This window comes from Durotheca rogersii (genome assembly GCF_024521655.1).
Source record: "Durotheca rogersii strain YMJ 92031201 chromosome Unknown GGS23scaffold_11, whole genome shotgun sequence".
NCBI lineage: Eukaryota > Fungi > Ascomycota > Sordariomycetes > Xylariales > Xylariaceae > Durotheca > Durotheca rogersii.
The window spans coordinates 553,488-571,366 of record NW_026251242.1 but is presented as its reverse complement, the minus strand read 5'-3'; the positions used below and the strand labels follow the sequence as shown (position 1 = coordinate 571,366).

General features: G+C 56.4%; 6 protein-coding genes across 6 annotated transcripts; 2 read left to right on the top strand and 4 right to left on the bottom strand.

Moving 5' to 3' along the window:
* Nucleotides 1–1,645: 1,645 nt before the first annotated feature.
* Nucleotides 1,646–3,024, bottom strand: GGS23DRAFT_70066 (uncharacterized protein). Its single transcript, XM_051521203.1, has one exon. It carries the CDS (start codon nucleotides 2,837–2,839, stop codon nucleotides 1,730–1,732), a length of 1,110 nt encoding a protein of 369 aa, XP_051371539.1. The 5' UTR covers nucleotides 2,840–3,024; the 3' UTR covers nucleotides 1,646–1,729.
* A 1,622-nt stretch (nucleotides 3,025–4,646) lies between these two features.
* GGS23DRAFT_70038 (Fcf1-domain-containing protein) lies at nucleotides 4,647–6,135 on the top strand. Its single transcript, XM_051521202.1, has 3 exons — nucleotides 4,647–4,942; nucleotides 5,085–5,548; nucleotides 5,751–6,135. The coding sequence occupies exons 1-3, from the start codon at nucleotides 4,907–4,909 to the stop codon at nucleotides 5,884–5,886; spliced, it is 636 nt and encodes a 211-aa protein (XP_051371538.1). The 5' UTR covers nucleotides 4,647–4,906; the 3' UTR covers nucleotides 5,887–6,135.
* A 345-nt stretch (nucleotides 6,136–6,480) lies between these two features.
* Nucleotides 6,481–11,441, bottom strand: GGS23DRAFT_569650 (histone H3-K4 methyltransferase Set1). Its single transcript, XM_051516467.1, has 3 exons — nucleotides 10,372–11,441; nucleotides 7,226–10,244; nucleotides 6,481–7,158 (listed from the first exon to the last, which is right to left on the bottom strand). Exons 1-3 carry the CDS (start codon nucleotides 10,999–11,001, stop codon nucleotides 7,055–7,057), a joined length of 3,753 nt encoding a protein of 1,250 aa, XP_051371537.1. The 5' UTR covers nucleotides 11,002–11,441; the 3' UTR covers nucleotides 6,481–7,054.
* Nucleotides 11,442–12,545: 1,104 nt separating this feature from the next.
* On the bottom strand, nucleotides 12,546–15,060 carry GGS23DRAFT_569647 (uncharacterized protein). Its single transcript, XM_051516466.1, has 2 exons — nucleotides 14,316–15,060; nucleotides 12,546–14,252 (listed from the first exon to the last, which is right to left on the bottom strand). Exons 1-2 carry the CDS (start codon nucleotides 14,593–14,595, stop codon nucleotides 13,141–13,143), a joined length of 1,392 nt encoding a protein of 463 aa, XP_051371536.1. The 5' UTR covers nucleotides 14,596–15,060; the 3' UTR covers nucleotides 12,546–13,140.
* An 808-nt stretch (nucleotides 15,061–15,868) lies between these two features.
* On the top strand, nucleotides 15,869–16,672 carry GGS23DRAFT_597139 (tropomyosin; the record flags this gene model as incomplete). Its single annotated transcript, XM_051518576.1, has 3 exons — nucleotides 15,869–15,889; nucleotides 16,081–16,385; nucleotides 16,510–16,672. The coding sequence occupies 3 exons, from the start codon at nucleotides 15,869–15,871 to the stop codon at nucleotides 16,670–16,672; spliced, it is 489 nt and encodes a 162-aa protein (XP_051371535.1).
* Nucleotides 16,272–17,878, bottom strand: GGS23DRAFT_569642 (nucleolar protein 12-domain-containing protein). The gene is made up of 2 exons (XM_051516465.1): nucleotides 17,516–17,878; nucleotides 16,272–17,445 (listed from the first exon to the last, which is right to left on the bottom strand). The coding sequence occupies exons 1-2, from the start codon at nucleotides 17,726–17,728 to the stop codon at nucleotides 16,990–16,992; spliced, it is 669 nt and encodes a 222-aa protein (XP_051371534.1). The 5' UTR covers nucleotides 17,729–17,878; the 3' UTR covers nucleotides 16,272–16,989.
* Nucleotide 17,879: the final 1 nt, after the last annotated feature.

Sequence of the window (17,879 nt, the reverse complement as noted above, 5' to 3'; positions counted from 1 at the left end):
AAAGACACCGACTACCTCCTCCTATGAGCAAGTGTACGCTGCTATCGCGGCTCGCTGTATTTCTATCACTTCTCACTTGCCATCGACCCCGTCGGGACCCGTCGCGAAAGGTCCCATCCGTTCCTGCGTCAAGCAAGGTGGGGAGGGGGGAGCGAAAGGGGGGGGGAACAAGACGGTTGCGTGCATACACGCCGACACCCACTCATATCGTCGCCTCACAACTTGATAAATAGGGTACCTAGGTAGGTAGGTAGGTGGGTACCTATAGGCAATCTACCTGAGGCGGGACGTATGTATGGGTGCGAGGTATGGGCAGCATTGCGATAAATTGCTCAGCTCTAGTTAGGCACCTGTTAGGTAGGAGAGGTAGATGTCGATACGATGCCGCCGCCCGCGCATTTCACCTACGCTTTTCTGCGCCCGGCCGTGTCGATGATCGGGAATATCCTGCGATGATACGCGTGATGGCGATGCAGGGGAGGCGGGTGCACGTACGCATAGTGGAACTAACTCGTACTTGGGTGCCGTGGATGATTCTGTATGACGTGTGTATGTATGTAAATATGTATATATGTATATATACCTATGTATATGAATATCTGTATATATGCATATATACATAACTGGGGAACGGCATCGGATACCTAACCTAAAGATAAGAGACAGAAGGTAATAGGTGTTATATATGAGTATGTACACCAGCATTAAACATTATTTTCACATATTTATATCGGTACACAAAACCACCTAGGCCTGTATCCCGCCGGTCCCCAAGCTGACCTCGGAATCGCGACGGATGCCGATATGCACGTATGCACCTAAAGTGTAGTTCGTGGTGGTGCAACCACCCGCCCTCGCCTTTGACCGACACTTTCTTCCTCCCTCTGCATGTGGTGATAGCGACGTGACGTAGTCCCGCAAGTATATATGGGCGCGTGGGGGGGGGACACATACGGTAAGTCTATCGTAAGAATGTATGCACGACTTCTCTGCCACCGTCTTTTTTTTGGCCTTTCTCTTCCCCCCCATCCCCTCCCCTCTCTAACATCCCTCTCCCTCCTTATCTTACTCGTCTCCTCCCCCTCCTCTGTCTTCGGGCTCCTCCTCCCATCTTCCGTCTTCTCCCATCCGTACCAGGGAGAGCGGGAAAGACCACGCTCGAGTCAGCACGTGCGAAAGCCGTCGACTACCGTCATTCAGTCCGTTCGCTAGTCTGTCAAGTCCACGAAGCGGAAGAAGAAGAAGAAAAATAAAGGGAACAAGCAAGACAAGGGCTCCAGATCCAATGCATTTTCAACCATACAAGCATAATTTTACATACACGCTGGGAAGATAAAAGGGAGCAGGAGGCGGTGGCAGTGACAGCAGCGGCCATCTCCTGACGAGCATGTCGCACGACAGGATTCTGCAGCTCCCGGGTCCGGGTCCGAGAGAAGCCGTGATGACCCTCCACTCCCCCCCCCTCCTCTTCCTCCTCTTTTCTCCCGCGAGATGGATTACTCAATCGGTCGATCCAACCGGCAAACCCGCCCAACGTCGCGTCCTCTTCCAAACGCTTTGAAAGCCCTACTCCTCCCCGCCCGGCTCTCGACGAGGCGAGACGACCGAATCCGGGCGGCAGAGTATACGAAACACCGAATATAGAAGAAAACAGTATACCCATATCCCGGACTCCGTGGTAGAAACGAACACCTCTCTCTAGAACCGCGTCGCTGTATCGGATATCCGTCTAATGTTGTCGGTTATGAGGTTGGCTCCACGTGTGCTGATGGTGGAGACCGGACGGCGGGAACTGGTTCTGCTGGTCGTCCAGCAGATCCTCTAGGAAGGCGCTGGGCGCCCGCCCACTCGGGGGGCGGTTGAGGTTCAGAGAGCTCGCGCTCATGTCCCGCTGACCTAGGTCCGGACGGGCCCGGAGGCTCGGCGACTCGGGCGGCGTGTGGCCCAGGGGCCGTCCGTGGCCGCGCGAGTCCGGCCGTAGGTTCGTTAGGCTGATCGAGTGGCCGTGGCCCGGCTGCGGGGATCCGGCACCGGCGGCATAGAAACCCGAAGGCAGGAAGCGGGATTCACGGTTGCTACCGCCGCCGCCGCCAGGCGCTGTCGGGGCGGTGGGAGAGAAGAACAGGTTCGACTGGCTGGGCGTCGACGACGGGATGGGGCCGCGCGTAGTTCTACGCACGCCCCGGCTGGCCGAGCCGTTGGCGAGCGAGGCCGTCGACGCGTGGTCGGTGTACTTGTAGAAGGGCGCGGCGGGGGGTAGGTATGTGGCCTTGTCGTTGGCGATGTGCTGGGCCATGGCTGCCTTCTTGACCGAACGATGCAACAGACAGACCACCACGGCCCGCCATATCAAGACGGCGGCGCCGAAGGCGCCCAAGATGGCACCGACTGCGATAAAGACGGTGCCCTCTGGCACGTTCGACGGCTGCATGAACGGAGCATTCTGGGTTGGAGGGACGCTGGGCGGCGGGTAGCTATAATGGCCTGGCAGGGTTGGGAGCGGCTCTTCGCTGGTGGAGGCGCTGGAAGACGGCGGGCTGGCGTCGGTGGTGCTGGTGGTCGCTGTGGTTTGCTCGCTCGTTCTCTCGGTGGTGCTGGTGCGCTCGTTGGTAGTCGAGGTGCGCTCGGTAGTGGACGCCTCCTCTGTCGTCCGCGTCCTTTCCGTGCTAGTCTGGGGAGAAGTCTCTTCGGTGGTCTGGGGTCGCCTGGCCGAAGTGGGTGTCGGAGTGTTACCGTCTCCCGTGGGAGTTGTTACGTCGCCGTCGTCGGCCGAGGTGCGGCCTTGGGCGACGACGTGGGTTGCGAAGAGCAGAGCGTAGAGGATTGGCTGGGGGCGCATGTTGGGCGGATTCGCGAGGACGGGCCGACGCGGCGGCGAATTATCGATACGAAAACGAGATGCTCCCGATGCTGTCCTTCGACGGGCGACGATGGGCGCTCGGAATGCCACGTCGGGACGGATTGACTTCTGCTAGCACTACTACAAACTACGATGAGGCGGAGAGTTGTTGGATCTGCGGCGACGGATGCGTGTGTGGGTGGGTGCGAGAGAGATTGGGGGAGGATGTGGGAATGTCGTATTCGACCCCGACGAGAAAAAAAGAATGAGATCGTGGCGCGAGAGAGTGGGATAGAAAAAAAAGGCGGGCTCGGACTCGAGTTGGTCAGAGCGAAAGAGAGACGAGGGGAACCTCTGGAGACGAGGGTAGGATGGATACTGGTAAGGTTGCTAAGGAGGGACGAGGAATGGATGTCGAGGGCGGTCCTGTTGTTGTTGTCCCTGGCCTCCCGCCTCTGGCTGACTTGGCTGTTGGCTGGCAGGGTGAGACGGGAGGACGATCCAAGGGGAAAAGGAGGGTGAGGACTGGCGCTGACGGGGTAGGTGGATGGATGGGGATGGATGGGCGAAGACGGGGCAAGCTGGGAATGATGGGAATGGGAATGGGAGAGGGCGCGGAGAGATGCGGGTACGTACCTACCTATGTGTTGCTCGCATGCACGAGGCACGCAATCAGTACCTTGGGTACCTGGGTAGGCATGTGTTGGTACATGTACATGCGCATACACAACATGTACACACACACACATACACGTACACATTAGGTACACATACATGCGCACATCAGGTACACATTTACGGAGAGAAATTGTATAGATACTACTACTACATATTAAAATGGCAGAGAGAACCGAGAGAGAGAGAGAGAGAGGGACCGGAAGGACATGCACGGGCCCAAACAATCCCCCGATAGAGAGGCCGAGAGAGAACAGACAGACCGACAGGAAGAGACAAGCATCGGCAACTTGCCGGCGCACGCTCGCAGCTTGCTCCTGTCGTGCTACTCGGTAGTACTGCGCACAACATGCACAAGCAGCATATGAGTACAGGCAGCACCGCCACTCCACGCCTTGCCCAGCCCTGCCCGGGGTCTGATCGTATAAAACCACCACCACCACCCCGGCATACGTGGGTTTAGCACGTATATAGCTAGGAGTCCAAGGAGATCAGCGAGCAGCTTTGCCCCCCCTTTAATCCCGCCGGCGCGGCGCCTCCCCATCATGCTATGCAGGCCGGACCTCGTTGTTCCTGTTCGTATTCCAGGGGCACCTTCGTACAGGAAACAGGACACCCCGATTCCACGCCACGGTCTTTTTGGGGGGGAGGTTCTCTCTTCTCTCTTTTCAAACGGGTCGTTGCCATCGTCACCTTCGATTCGGACAGGCATATGCGCCTATCCCACATCGGATCGTCGCAGCGCGCGCTCCTGGATTCGCGACGCTTTTTTCCCCAGTAAGGAGCGGGTCCGGGTGATCATCCGTTTCTGGGGGACGGAGAAAGAGAGAGAGAGAGAGAGAGAGGGAGAATCGAGGTGGGCGTAAATTAGCAGATCCATGGAAATTGGCAGATTCAGTACAGGCCCTGCAGCAGCAGATTGCGCTGCATCTAGTACCCAATAGTACGTCAGGTACTTGGCCTATGCAGGTCCGGCGTACCTTGGCAGCGATGTATATTAGCTAGACGTAGGTACCTACCTCTAGGTAAGTACCTCTAGAGTACCACATAGAGTGGCTACGCATTCACGTGCCGTGCTCTGTCGGCATAAATGTACCCGCGCATCGTCCACGAGAAGCGCCGGGTGTCGCAGCGCTGCAAAGTGCAGGCTCCCGTTGCGCCGGGTAAACGCACCTAGCTCAACCGGGCCCCCATTCTTTTTTTTTCTTTCTTTTGCACCCCCGCCCGGAACTAAAGACGCAACCTCCGTCTCGGCTAATCCGATATTCCTTCCTCCGGCCGCCTCTTCGCGACCGGCACATCCCCCCAGCCGCCCTTCCCACCCTCTCACCTTCTCGCCGCCAGAACTTGACGCTCGCTTCCGCTCCGTTCTCCAGGTAGATACCCGCCGCCATGGGTGTCGCAAAGAAGACGCGCAAATTCGCCCAGGTCCGTCGCTTCCTCCTCCCCGCCCTCCCCCAGCTCGCCCCGCCGCGTCGATAACGACGAATGTCCCCATGCTCCTGTCGTCCTGTCTTCACTTCTTCCCCGCACCCACTGACTGACATCCGCCGTCGATCCTCTCCTGCAGGTAAAGCGCGTCATCGGGCGGCGCGACAGCCGACTCAAGGAGAACCGGACGAAGGGCGAGGCGTCGAACCCGCAGAACCCGCGGTCGGCAGCGGCGGCGGCGGCGGCTGGCGGCAGCAAGAAGAAGAAGGCCGGCGAGGTCGTGGCCCGGCGCGAGGTGCCCCAGCTGCCGTCGCAGCTCTTCTTCCAGCACAACGAGGCGCTCGTGCCGCCGTACGCCGTCCTCGTCGACACCAACTTCCTCAGCCACACGGTCCAGCGCAAGCTGCCCCTGCTCGAGTCCATGATGGACTGCCTCTACGCCAAGTGCCACCCCATCGTCACCGACTGCGTCATGGCCGAGCTCGAGAAGCTCGGCCCCCGCTACCGCATCGCCCTCCGCATCGCCCGCGACGAGCGCTGGCAGCGCCTCCCCTGCGACCACAAGGGCGTCTACGCCGACGACTGCATCGTCGACCGCGTCATGTGCGTCTTGTCGTTCCCTCTCTTCCTCTTCTTCCTTTTCCTCTCCCCTACCTTCGATATATACACACATATACACACACACAGAGAGAGAAAGAGACAGAGACAGAGACAGAGACAGAGACAGAGACAGAGACAGAGACAGAGACAGAGACAGAGACAGAGACAGAGAGACAAACTAACAACCAAATCCCCCCCCTTCTAGGAAACACCGCATATACATCGTCGCCACCAACGACAAGGACCTCTGCCGCCGCATCCGCAAGATCCCCGGCGTCCCCATCATGAACGTCGCCCGCGGCAAGTACGTCATCGAGAGGCTGCCCGGCGCCCCGCAATAAGACCGTGCAAGCAGAGAGACGCTCGCGACGAAAGAATACTACTACCATTTCCTGCTGCATTTCCATCCGAAGGCGTTTGCGCCGGCGTTGAGGCGGAATGGGACGGGAGAAAAAAAAATTAGGGTGACATGGATTTTTAGACAGCCTACCTCGTTCTTGGGGTCTTGTCTGTTATGCTATGGATGGGCCATGGCACGATGCGGCATTCACTACGCAGTTGTCGGGGGCGGAGAGTTAGAAAGGACCATATATCACTGGTACGGGTATGATTACGACCCCCCTAGAGGAAAGGGGAGGAAAAAAATGAGGGGGCTTCGTCTGCTGATCGGGACGAGAGAGAGCGATAAAAGAACAAGCAAAGTTAGATGATTCGCATACCATGACTCCCCATGTTGAATATAGACAATCATGATTATTGCCCAATGCCGCCCTTAGCAAGGCCCTAGAGTTGATAACGCCTCGTGTGGATGAACGGGGCGGGCAGGCGGACGGGTGGACGAACGTATCTCTTCTATGTACATGTAATGCCGACCTCGTCTGTTGAATTCATGTCTTCCCCCCCCCCCCCCCCTTTCCCGTCTTTTCCCCTTTCTCCCACTCCCCTTGCCCTCTCTTTAACGACACCAATAACAATTTTTTTTTAAAAAAAAGAAAGAAAACACCACTTCGCCATGGGTATAAATGGCGGCCAGACTTTTCTGCGTCTTGGTTTGATTTTCCTTCCTAGGCGGGACCCTCGTAGCGTGACTCTCGTCCCGATGTACGGGAAACAGTAGGTAATCCCCAGGGACTGCTGTCATCTCGACTCCGCGGAGAGAGAAAGAAAGAAAGAAAAGGGCCGAATGCATGGACACCGCGAAGAAACATCTTTACCTGACAACTGCGCATGGGCGCGAAACATAGAAAGAAACCTAACAATTAATTGTACACCCCATTTTATCATTGTTTATTTTTCTCGGCCCCGGTGCCAACAGGCCGAAATCCCGCCATACATGGATATATATCAAAGGTCAGACAGAGGATTCGAAGGGGGGCGAGCCACCGAGGGACGATAGCGAAGCACCAGCAGCGGAGTCGCCCATACCAAGTAGGCCAAGAAGATAAAAACGAGACGCCAAGCTCCGGCGAGGGAAAAGGTATTAATTATTAGACTAGCAAGTAGGATGGATTAGTTGAGGAACCCCTTACACGCCGCGGTCCCGCAGAGACAAGGGATGCGGTCTAAGCTTCCAATCTCTCTCTCGAACTTGTAGTCGTACGTCAACTCTTCGTCTACGGAAACACGTCGTTAGCATCGTCGCCACACGAGGAGGGGATGGTACTCAAAACATCCACTTACTCTGAGCGATGTCTCTCAAAGCGTAAATGACGATTCTCTTGCTGCCTTCCACTTTGATGATCTTGGCCGTGCAGTTTGGCATGCAGCTGTGGTTGATGAAACGGGCGATGCCGCCCTTCTTCGTGGCGTCGATGACGGTATTATCATCAATGCGGAACAAGTAGCTGCTGCCGATACCGCTCTTGAGATATCGGTTCTCGCGCAGCTCCGAGATCTGCTGTCGGACCTCCTCCCCGACATACTCAATAATCATGTCGTCCTTGTTGATGTTCTCCATCGCGTAGAGACCCCAGTTGTGGATCGCAGAGCGGGCGAATTTGACCGGCTTCTTCCGCTTCTTAAGCTGGTTGAATCTCAGCACATCCGAATCTTGGCCCAATGTTCTCTTCTGGTCGTTCAGGTCCGCCACGAAGCGCCGGTTGTTGACGCGATTGGCTCTCGAGTTACCCTTAGCTACTAGCTTCTCAGCCGCGAGCCTGGCTGCTTCGGCCGCCGCCGCCGCCGCATCTTTGCTATCCTTCTTGGCTGCGCGTAGCTGCCGCTCCTCTCGGGCCCTTTGAACCTTGAGATGATGAGGAAGGTACTTGGACTTCTCCGAGTTGAGGATCTTCTTGACGCCCTCGGTACGGGCGCATCCAGTGGGGTTTGGGACATAGTAGCCCTCGATAGTGATGGGCTCTGTAACTCTCCCCGGCTCGGTATTGAGCTCCCGTACGCGATTGTGTCTCCAGATCCAGAGCCTAGGGTTGCCAACATCGCCCGACCTAAATTTCTTCTTGAGTTTGCTGGCGTCGGGAACATCATTCCGCTGAAGTTCAAGACTTGATATGGATTGCACCGATAGCCTGAACCCTTCCGGCATCGTCATCGCCGGAACAACCGCGTCGGAAAAGCGCTCATCTCGAGGGGGTATCTCTTCCGGAGCCCCGTCGGCCACAGCCTTCGGCGATGGCCCCTCGGGTTCTGGCGTCTCCTCCTTCTGTGCCTGTCCCAAAGCCTCATCGACAAATGCCGCCTCCTGCTGCTTCTTCATGACCTCCTGCTCCTCAAGAAGTTGCTTCTTCGTTTTCCTCTTTGGCTTTGGTGCCGCCGCCTTCTTCCTACCTTTGCCGGCCTTCTCGGGCAGGATAGGTAGTTCCGCAACATGGCCACTCTTTTCATTGCCAAGCTCGACGTCGGGCACGGTAACATCCTCGGTAGGAGTAGGGAACTCGCTCTCAAGTGTGTCAATAGTAACGCCAAAGAGTTCCGCATCCGACTTCTTCTGACGTTTGATGGCGGCCTCAACCTGAAGATCAAGTTTCCGCTTTTTAGTCTTGAGAATCCCGTCGTTAACGGGAAAGCTGGCGTCCGTCATAGAATCCTCGTCGGCGAAGTTGTCCTCGAAGACATCCTCATCGGTGCTCATACGACTGCGAGGCCGTGACTCCGGCTCCTCGATGTCGGGCGCGACAGAGTCGCGATTCTCCGTTTCATCCTCCGAGGCTTCGTCATCGCTATCTGGAGGCTGGAGCCGATGGTGAAGGGAGCGGAAGGCATTATGAACTACGGAGGCCCGCTTACGCGCGAACGGATCGGTAAAGCCGTAATGTCTCTGCGCGGCACCTTGCCCCTTAATTTTCCTTATACGGGGCAGAGCCGTAACGTCGAGACGGGCGGTGCGACGCTCAATTGGATCGGCCCGCGAGTTGGGAGTGCTGATCGGCGTGATCTCTCGGTCTTCGACGCTGATGATGGGTCGCGATGGACCCGAAGGATCTTCCAGGTTCAGCTTGCGCCTCTTAGCTATGTGATTCGCTGGATCTAGAAAGGTGAACAGAGCAGGTACAGCGACCTTAGTACGGATATGTCTGATCAGATGCTCCTTCATCTCGCGACGAACAACTTCGATGGCCTCGATGACCGGGTCAAAATTCTTCGCCCGTTGCTTCTTTTCCTCCTCTAAGACGGCCTCGTCGTCGCGTCGTCGCTCGTCGCGGGGTCGATACTGGTGTTCGTCTCGATAACGTGTATCCGCAAGCGATCTCCTTTCCGGTTCGCCTTGGCGCGCGTGGCCGAGGGGGTGAGAGGATCCCGACGGAACCACGCCGTGAAGCTTCATGGCCATGGTGTAAGTGAAGAAGGCGCTGCCGTCTGCTGATCGGAAACACCGGTATGCTTCGTCACGGCCGAGAGAGTTGTTGGGGAATATGATGTAGTATCCGGTCCTATCGGCTCTAATATCATCGAATTGGAACGACTTCAAGCGCTTCTTCATGTGAGGTATCGTCGTTATCATGACGGGGACGCTCGTCTCGGGGACAAAGATATACGGCTCGCCGTTTAGGGTCGTCGCAACAGGTTGCGAATCGATCAACATGGAATAAGCTTTTGGTTTCGTGGGGAGCGACCAGTTCGTCTCCCCTGCTGCCCCGGGCCGCTGGCGATCGGCAGCGGGCCCCTTCGGGGCTGTCGGGGGTGCGCGACCGACAACTTCAGAGGCTCTCAGCCTCGGTCCCGTCGGTACGGGCGGCGTAGTTGTTGCGCGCGTGGCCTCTTCGCGGTCCTTCTTGAGGATGGCCTCGAGCATAGCCCGGCTTTTCTTACCGTCGCGGTCGAACGACACTTTTATATAATTGGCCTCGATTTTTCGCCCGTTCATCTGCCTGACAGCTCGCTTGGCAGCCTCGATGGCAGAGATGGGAGGCCGTCGTTGAGGCCGCGAGTCTCGGTACCGAAAGGTTGCAAAACCTAAGTAACTACCGGTGTCGGGGTGCATTTTATTGCTGCTTTCCGCGATGTCGCCGAATTGGGCGAATTGACTCACCACCTTGGAGAAGGTGATCAATGGGTTGAAGCCGCTGACGACAATCTGAGTTGGCGGGCCAGGGCCGATAGAGGTAGAGGGATCATAGGGATACGGCTTTAGATTATACGGCGTCTGGCGCAACCTCGCCTTCGGGAGATGGAAATCGACATTTATGTAGTCGAGCCAACTGCCCTTAGAGAGACGCGGGTCTTGAGGGGGGACGTCATCTTCCTATTCAACGAATTAGCCACGAATTCACGCCAAATCAGATGACGCCCCCCCTCTCCCCTCCCTCCCCCCATGTATATATATATATGTGTGTGTGTGTTGTGTTGTATTGTATTGTCTGTATACGTACCGGGCCGATGTTCTTATACTTGGGCTTCATGGTTTTCCTATCGCTCGAAGACAAGCTCTTGTCGGTTGAGGGATCGTGTATACACTTCTCTCCCCTTATAACACGGTTGGGGTCTCGAGCCGGGGGGCGCCCAGCGACTCCGGGGAAGGTGGATAAGGATGGCATAGCCGTCGTAGAGTTCGCGGCATCACGCCTGCTTGTAGTCTGGTGAGAGGCGGCGACGCGCTGCTTTGCGGACTGTATAGCTGGGGGATATGCAGGTGAGTCCACTGTGGTTAGGGGAGTGAGGGCACTGTTGGAGGCGCGTGATGCCGGAGCATTCATGGCGGCGGAAGGGTTGAAGGTGGTGGAGACAGACGAAACGGTACTCGCGTGCGAGCTCGCGGAGCCAACACCGTTCAGAATGTCTCCCGACAACGACTCGGTATCATCCGTCGGGGGATGTGCGGCCTCCGATGACGACGAATCATATCTGGCGCCGTCGCGATGGGCGGGAGTCGGGGCCTTGGAACCCGCGTCGGCAGATTCTGATACCTTGGTAGACCTCTCGCGCTCCCGTTCATTAGCCTTGTCTCGAGCGGCGCGAGGAGCATTCGGAAAGAACTCCTTGTATCCAGCGCTAGGAGCCATGATGGGGGTGGTCGAAGTCTGCGGCTCCGACTATCCACCGACCATCATATCTCGAATCGACACGGATCAATGACACCATCCATGTAGCCGGCAGAGAAGAAGGAAAGATGGGGGTAGGGATTGGTGTGTTGCAGGTGCTGTGAGGGCGGCGGGAGGACACGCGAAACCGCTGCGTCCACGCGACAGGCTTGGAGATCTGACGTGTGGGACTCGTGAAAGGGCAGGAGAGATGTGGTAGCTATGGATTGCGTTGAGGACGTGAAGGCGGTAAAAAAAAAGAAAGGCAGGCGGCAGAAGGTTGACCGGACACGGTCGCGGATAGATAGTAAATGCAGGCCTGGGGGTCTGGCGCCCGTAGAGGTCGAGATGTTGGCTTGATCGGAGGGAGTTGGCGAGAAATGGGATAATGGAGAGGTCGATGTCGAAAAGTTGAATTGGCTGTCGACGGAACAAGCCCGATTCTCATTTCAGGGATGGAGACGGGGGGGGGCCATGGGCACCTATCCGGGCTTTGGTTCTGGGGAGAGAGGGACAGCGCAGCCACAAACCTAAGCCACAATTCTATTTCTTAATTTTTTTTTCATCATCTTCTCTTTCTGTTCTTTTCTTCATCTTCACCTGCCAAGAGAGTACATCCATAAATAGGAGGTGGGTAGGTAGGTACCTGCGTGCCTAGGTACCATCTGTGGACGTCTAGGTACTGCTACAGGGTGCCGTTACCTGAACCTCAACCCCTAACGGGCGTCGGGCTCAGCACCGCACACCACCTGGAATCACGGGTGTGCCCAAGACCGGGCCCCTCAGGAGGTACCTGTGCAGATACTTGCCAAACCTACCTCTATCAGGTACCCACCACTGGAATGCCTCCCTCTCACCGTACCTGCGCCGCCGCTCTTGCGTGTGGCGTCGTCGCGTCGGCCTAGCCGTCGGTACGCGGGCTGTACTTTACGGTACGCGGGACTGCGCGGGTTCGGTACTTTGCAGCCTACCTCACATGCCTACGACCGGGCAACGGAGATTCGCTGAGATGTCAGCACCTAGAGCTTAGGTACGTAAGTGACTGGGTACCTGAGCAGGTAGAGGGAGGTACCCACGCGCTAGGTAGTACGTACCCGGGGATCGCAGCGCAAGTACCCAACCCTGCCACCGACTACTGCGCTACAACGTCACTGCATGTCGCCATAACTGCTATTTGCTGCCTCCCACCGAGGAGTCAGTAATAGAACGGTGCCAGCGAATAGAATTCGCTCCGCCCGTCAGATCTACGACGGGAATGCGACTGTTTTCCCTCCCTTTCACCAGGCACCTCGGCCGTCGTATTCTCCTTAGATTCTAGATGTGCGTGGGTGCATAGAAGTGACCGCATGCATTGGATGTGTGCCAACCTCCTGTCCCGGTGTCCCTCGCCCAGAGGAAGCAGGTACCTATTATATAGGTTGGGTTGCTAAGGTCCTGTACATACTTAGACCGGCATCCAAGTCCCTCATCTGTGCCTGCATGGGTGGATAGTACTCATCCCCCTTTTTAATAGCAACATCATAATAGGGTATTATTATATCTATCCTGGGGAGCATACCGAGAAATCTGCCTAATCACGTCGGGTCCGTTTGGGCCTCGACCTATACATAGACGAAACCGCCTCGTTGTCGAGGTGCTGCGGCGACAACAAAGCTACGTAGCAGTTTGACGGCATGGCGTCAGTAATCAGCGACCGGCCTTGTCCCTAAGGCCTCCAAGCAGTAATCGTGTGCAGCATACCCTACTGTATAACTTGGTTCAGGAGTGAAAGGTGTGGAATATATGTTGCTTGCATAAGAGATAACTCCTGGTCCGCAGCCAGTCCTAGGGCATTCAAGGACTGCACCATAGGGGCTCCCTACGTGCTAAAGGAAACACCTTGTAGGCGATGGTATCTACGGAATTGAGAGCAACCAAATACCAATCCCCCGTCGGTGAACGCCGAAACCAGCTTCGTAGACTATCGATACATGCGACCGGACTTCCTGGCAAAGAGTGCGCGCGCGCATGCTCCGTGGCGTAACTGAGCACCTGCGCCGAACTACGGCACCCTTGTCCAATTAATCGCCATCGCCAACTCCGCCCCTCGCACCGAGTGCCACTTGAACGGCAGGAAACCGCTCAATCGGCGAGCTTCATGACGAACTCTTCGTCCTCCTCCGCAGACGGCATACCGCCCGGGACGAGCTCAAAGTCGTCATCGTCATCACCGTCATCACCGACTCCGGGGTTGAAGATGGACAGGAACGGAACCCTCTCTTTCCACTCCTGATCTTCGGCGGCCGAGATTTGCGTTTGGGCGAATCGTGCCGGCGTGATGATCTTGTCCCATTGACGGGACAGTGTTGTATCGTGGCGAGGAATCCCGGCTTTCGGCGCAGGCTTATCCATACTCGCAGTCCCCTGGGCGAGAATCGAGGCCGTAGATCGACCTTTGCTATAACCAATGGTGGTCCTCGAATTGGTTTCGATCTCCAGCGACGTCTTCCTCGGAATAGACGGGACCGGCGGGTTCGGCTGCCGCTTGAAACTAGGAATGGCAAAAGCTCCCGCTTTCCTGACGGGGACCTTGCTGGCTTCCATAGATCTGGCTACCTTCCGCTGCAATGACTTGGTCGTATCGTCCATGGCGAGGGCGCCGGCAGCCTTCCTCGACTGGACGGTGGAAGGACCCTTCGTTGCGACGACTTTCTTTGCGCCGAGACTCGCATCCGGTGCACCCTTAGATGCGACCAGGACTGGGTTCTTGCCGGATTCTAATTCATCCTGGATACTCCACTCGAATTTATCCATGTCTTCCTTTATGAGTCTATCGCATTCCTCCATGGCCTTCTTGTTCCTCTCCTCCAACTGCTTATCTGCCAGGGGGACACCATGCTCATCGACAGGGTTATAATAATAGTCGTAGTAACCCCTGAACAGATTCTCCGGTTTCAACGCGTCAAAGGTGAGGGCGCCATCGGGGAAGACATCGGACTCGTAGGGGAGATCTTTGGGCCTGGGAGGGCAATACTCGACTTCCTCTTCGCTGAGGGGATCCGCACCTTCGGCATGAATTTGCAGCTTTTGTAGCTCAGCCTGCGGCTGCTTCTGCCTCGATCGAATAGTTGTCGGTGCCTTGGCTTGGGACTTTTCAACGTCGCGAACGGCACTCTTGACGTTGACGGCCTGTCGACCATTGGTTTTCGCGTTGGTCGTTTTGTTACCTAGAGGCGCCCGGCTGTGCGGCTCTGCTTCTACTTATTAGTATGGCATCTCCTTCCCAAACCAACCGTTGTGAGTTACTAATTACGTACCCATGGGCGTAGCGAGGTTCGCCTTCTTCACTGTCTTCGCTCCTTGGGATGTAAGAGTATTCTCATTGCCTCGTGATTTAGCACCAAGCACGCTCTTAGCGGGCCCTGCTGCGTGGGTGCCATTCTCGTCATTGAGAGGGACTTTGATCGGGGTGTTCGCATATCTAGCACCTGGCGTGTTGGGCTGTAGTTGGCGCTTAACCTGACCCTGCTGCTGCTTCAGCGCAGCAGTGTTTTGGCGGCTGAAGGCCAAGTTCTCCTGGTCCCTGGCAGCCAGCATCGTGCGCGAATTGGGCTACGAGAGCAGACGAGGAGAGACTCGAGGGGATGCCGGATTGATTTAGGCGGTACTAGTGGGTAGGTAGGTTTGCGGTCTCCTCTGGGAGATTGCGAGTGGTATTGGCGCTGACGAATTGATTGTTTACGTCCGTGTTACCGAGGAGCAATGCGCTCCGGTCCGCGCGGGCAGGTTATTCGCAGTGGATCCTCGGAAGTTGGAATTTTCAAGGTGAAGCCGGACGACAGAAATGTTCGTCCGTCGGTAAATAACAAGTTGATGAAATAGAACCAATAGGACCCGATAAGAAAGTCGAAAAACGTAGACAAGTGTCTACTCGGATCCTAATTTGTCGATTGTACGGCTCGCAATTAGGAGACGCCTCAATACTATCTCACGTATGTCGATGAGGGCACATACGAGTTAGATTGGTAGAAAGCAGATGGGGGGTTTAAATGTTGTTTTGGCTGGATTAGGTTGAGGGAGCAGTTGCCAAAGCAACTGCTTACGGGTACATAAGCCGGTATGTACATACGAGATGATGCGCGATAATCCCCGGAAAGGTACTGCACGCTGGATACAGCAACGTCTCAGGCCACCTACAGGTAGGCACCTAATCTACCTACTTAATGTACCTGCCCTAGCACACTAGGTATGTACAGTACATAGCTGCCCCTCCATCATCAGTCACCAGCAGAGTCCGTGCGCATGATCTTCTCTGCGCACTGTGTGTGGCCCTGCTTAGATGCATAACTACGGCCGCTGGCCAATAGCCCTGGTCGGTTCGCCGGCGATGGCACTGTGCGCCCAAAACAACGGATAAAACGGGTCCCCCCTATTCCTAATCTATCGCTTACGAGGGCAACAGGAAGTGCAAGATGACACAGACTGGAAGGCGGGGCAATCCATCACCTAGCCCCGCCGCCGCTCTCACGTACCTATGCTGGTACCCATACAGTGGTAGTAAGAGTACCTAACGGATGCCCCCGTTATACCGCCCATACCACCTAACTAACCCTGCTGTCTGCCCATACAACATACTAAATGAAATTCCTCGCCCGTCTGTCCATCAGGTTTAGCCCCCGATATCCCATCACTTATTCAACGAGTCTCTTCTCCTCTCCTTTCTTTCCATCACCCCCAAGCCGCAAACTTGCTCTCTCACTCCTCATCTCACAACTACTATCTACATCGCTGAACCTTGGACGCTGGTCTTCTCCCTGCCTCTTTCTGCCTTGCCACACATACCCCGTGTTATTCTAGACAAGAAGCCAAAATGGCGGACCGCATTAGGGAGGTGAGTCGACAGCAGCAACCCCCCTCTCTCGTCTCCTTTACCCCACCACCAGCAACAACGAAATGCTACGACCCGGGCGCCATCTCAGCCCTCGTTGCCGGGCTGTCGTGAGGCTGCCTACTCATCGCGCACCGCGCCCTGTGGATTTTATATTGTCCCGATGACGCTGACCCGGACCCCCTTTTCTGCAGAGAATGAACCAGCTCCGCCTGGAGGCTGACGAGTCCGCTGCCAAAGTCGAGGAGTTGCAGGCCAAGGTCAAGGCCCTAGAGCAGGAGAACCTTGCGAAGGAGCAGGAGATTACCTCGCTTTCTCACAAGAACGGCCTCCTGGAATCCGAGAACGAAAAGATGGACGCCACCATTAAAGAATTGAAGAAGACTGCTGATGAAGGTCTGCAACATGGTACGCACAACGAGACTCTCCAACGAAGACTGCAGTTGCTGGAGGAAGAAGCTGAGGCAGCCGACAAAACACTTCGTGAGACAAACGAGAAGTAAGTTGCGCCCCTCCAAAACTCCCTATCCGGCCCACACCAGCGCAGGGGAAGGAGAAGAAACATGAAAGAAGACCAAGGACACACGGGATTATCCAGCTGACCGATCGTCCCAACTCCACAGGCTACGCCAAACTGACGTAAAAGCCGGCCACTTCGAGCGCAAGGTACAGGCACTAGAGAACGAGCGGGACCAGTGGGAGACCAAGTACGAGGAGATGACCAAGAAACACCAGGCCCTTCAGAAGGAGATGGACGACCTCCAGGCGGATCTTGGCAACATCTAAGCCGACGGCGCCTTCGCCGAAGCCGGTACCGCGGCACGATGCGAGTCGGGTTCCCGGGGCGAACGGCACGTTTCGAGGAGGCTGCGGGTTTCTTTTACCAGTACCGGCACCACGTCTGCCCTACCTGGACAAGCCTAGTCGATCGACCGGCCCTCCGCCCCCGATACCGCGAGAGATGGGCGATGTCAGGGTGGGACGCGACGGGGGGGACTCGGTTACACGGTGCGCGCAAAGCATGTTTATTTCTTGGTGGACTTATACGTGGTATTTGCAAGAGCAGAGCCTGCGAGTGCGAGACGGATAGAGAATGCACTAATTCAACCACGTGGTTTCTTTCTATTCTTGGTGGCTCTCTGTTTCCTCTGGCTCACTCGCCGCTCCGACTTGGTCTCGTATCTGAACTTCTGCTTCTTCTTGGGCCAAGCCTTCTCTCTGCTCGCCGGAGGAGCATGTTCGGCGTCGCCGTCTGGCGCCGCCTCCCCTTCGTTCTCCTCGCTCGAGTCGTCTTCCGCAGGCCGAGAGCTCTTCAGCCCGTCCTTGGACACGGTAACCGATTCCACCGTCACCGTAGTGTATCGTTCTTCGTCCACGTATTCCTCCTCGTGATCGATAGGCTCGGGCGCGGGCGTATTGTCCTGAATGCCTCCCCACCCCTCCGACTCGCCGTCGGAGGACGTCTCGCCGCCCACGTAGCCCGCCTGCTCGGCCTGCTTCAACATCGCGTTGACACTCTGCACGTGCTCCTCGACCTCTCTCTTCCGATCTTCGCGTAGCTAGAATAGAGGTTTCCGCCTTAGGAAAAGGTTTCGTAACCCAATGCCCACCCCCAAGCCGCTGACGTACCTGTTTCCTGAATTCGATCTTCTCCTGGCGCGCTCTCCTGGCCGCCTGCTCCTGCGCATTCTTGGTCCTCTGCAGCTTGCGCTTGTGGAAGCCCGTAAGGTAGTCGACGCGGGCGCCGTCGTCGAACGTGATCTCGTCCACCGAGTGCAGGACCTTGCGTTTCTTGAGCGGCGGAGGTAGCAAGCCTTTCCTGGCTCGCGGCCGGGCGAACATTCTGTAGAGGCTACGAACGAAGCGCGGAGTGGGATAGGACAGAGGTGTGTGCTAGGTTGGAAGTTAAAGCACGACGTGCACGCAAGGCTGAGGCGAGGGTTAGTCTTAGATTCCTCGTGGCTGCATATAAGGCGTGGCGATCCAGAGACCG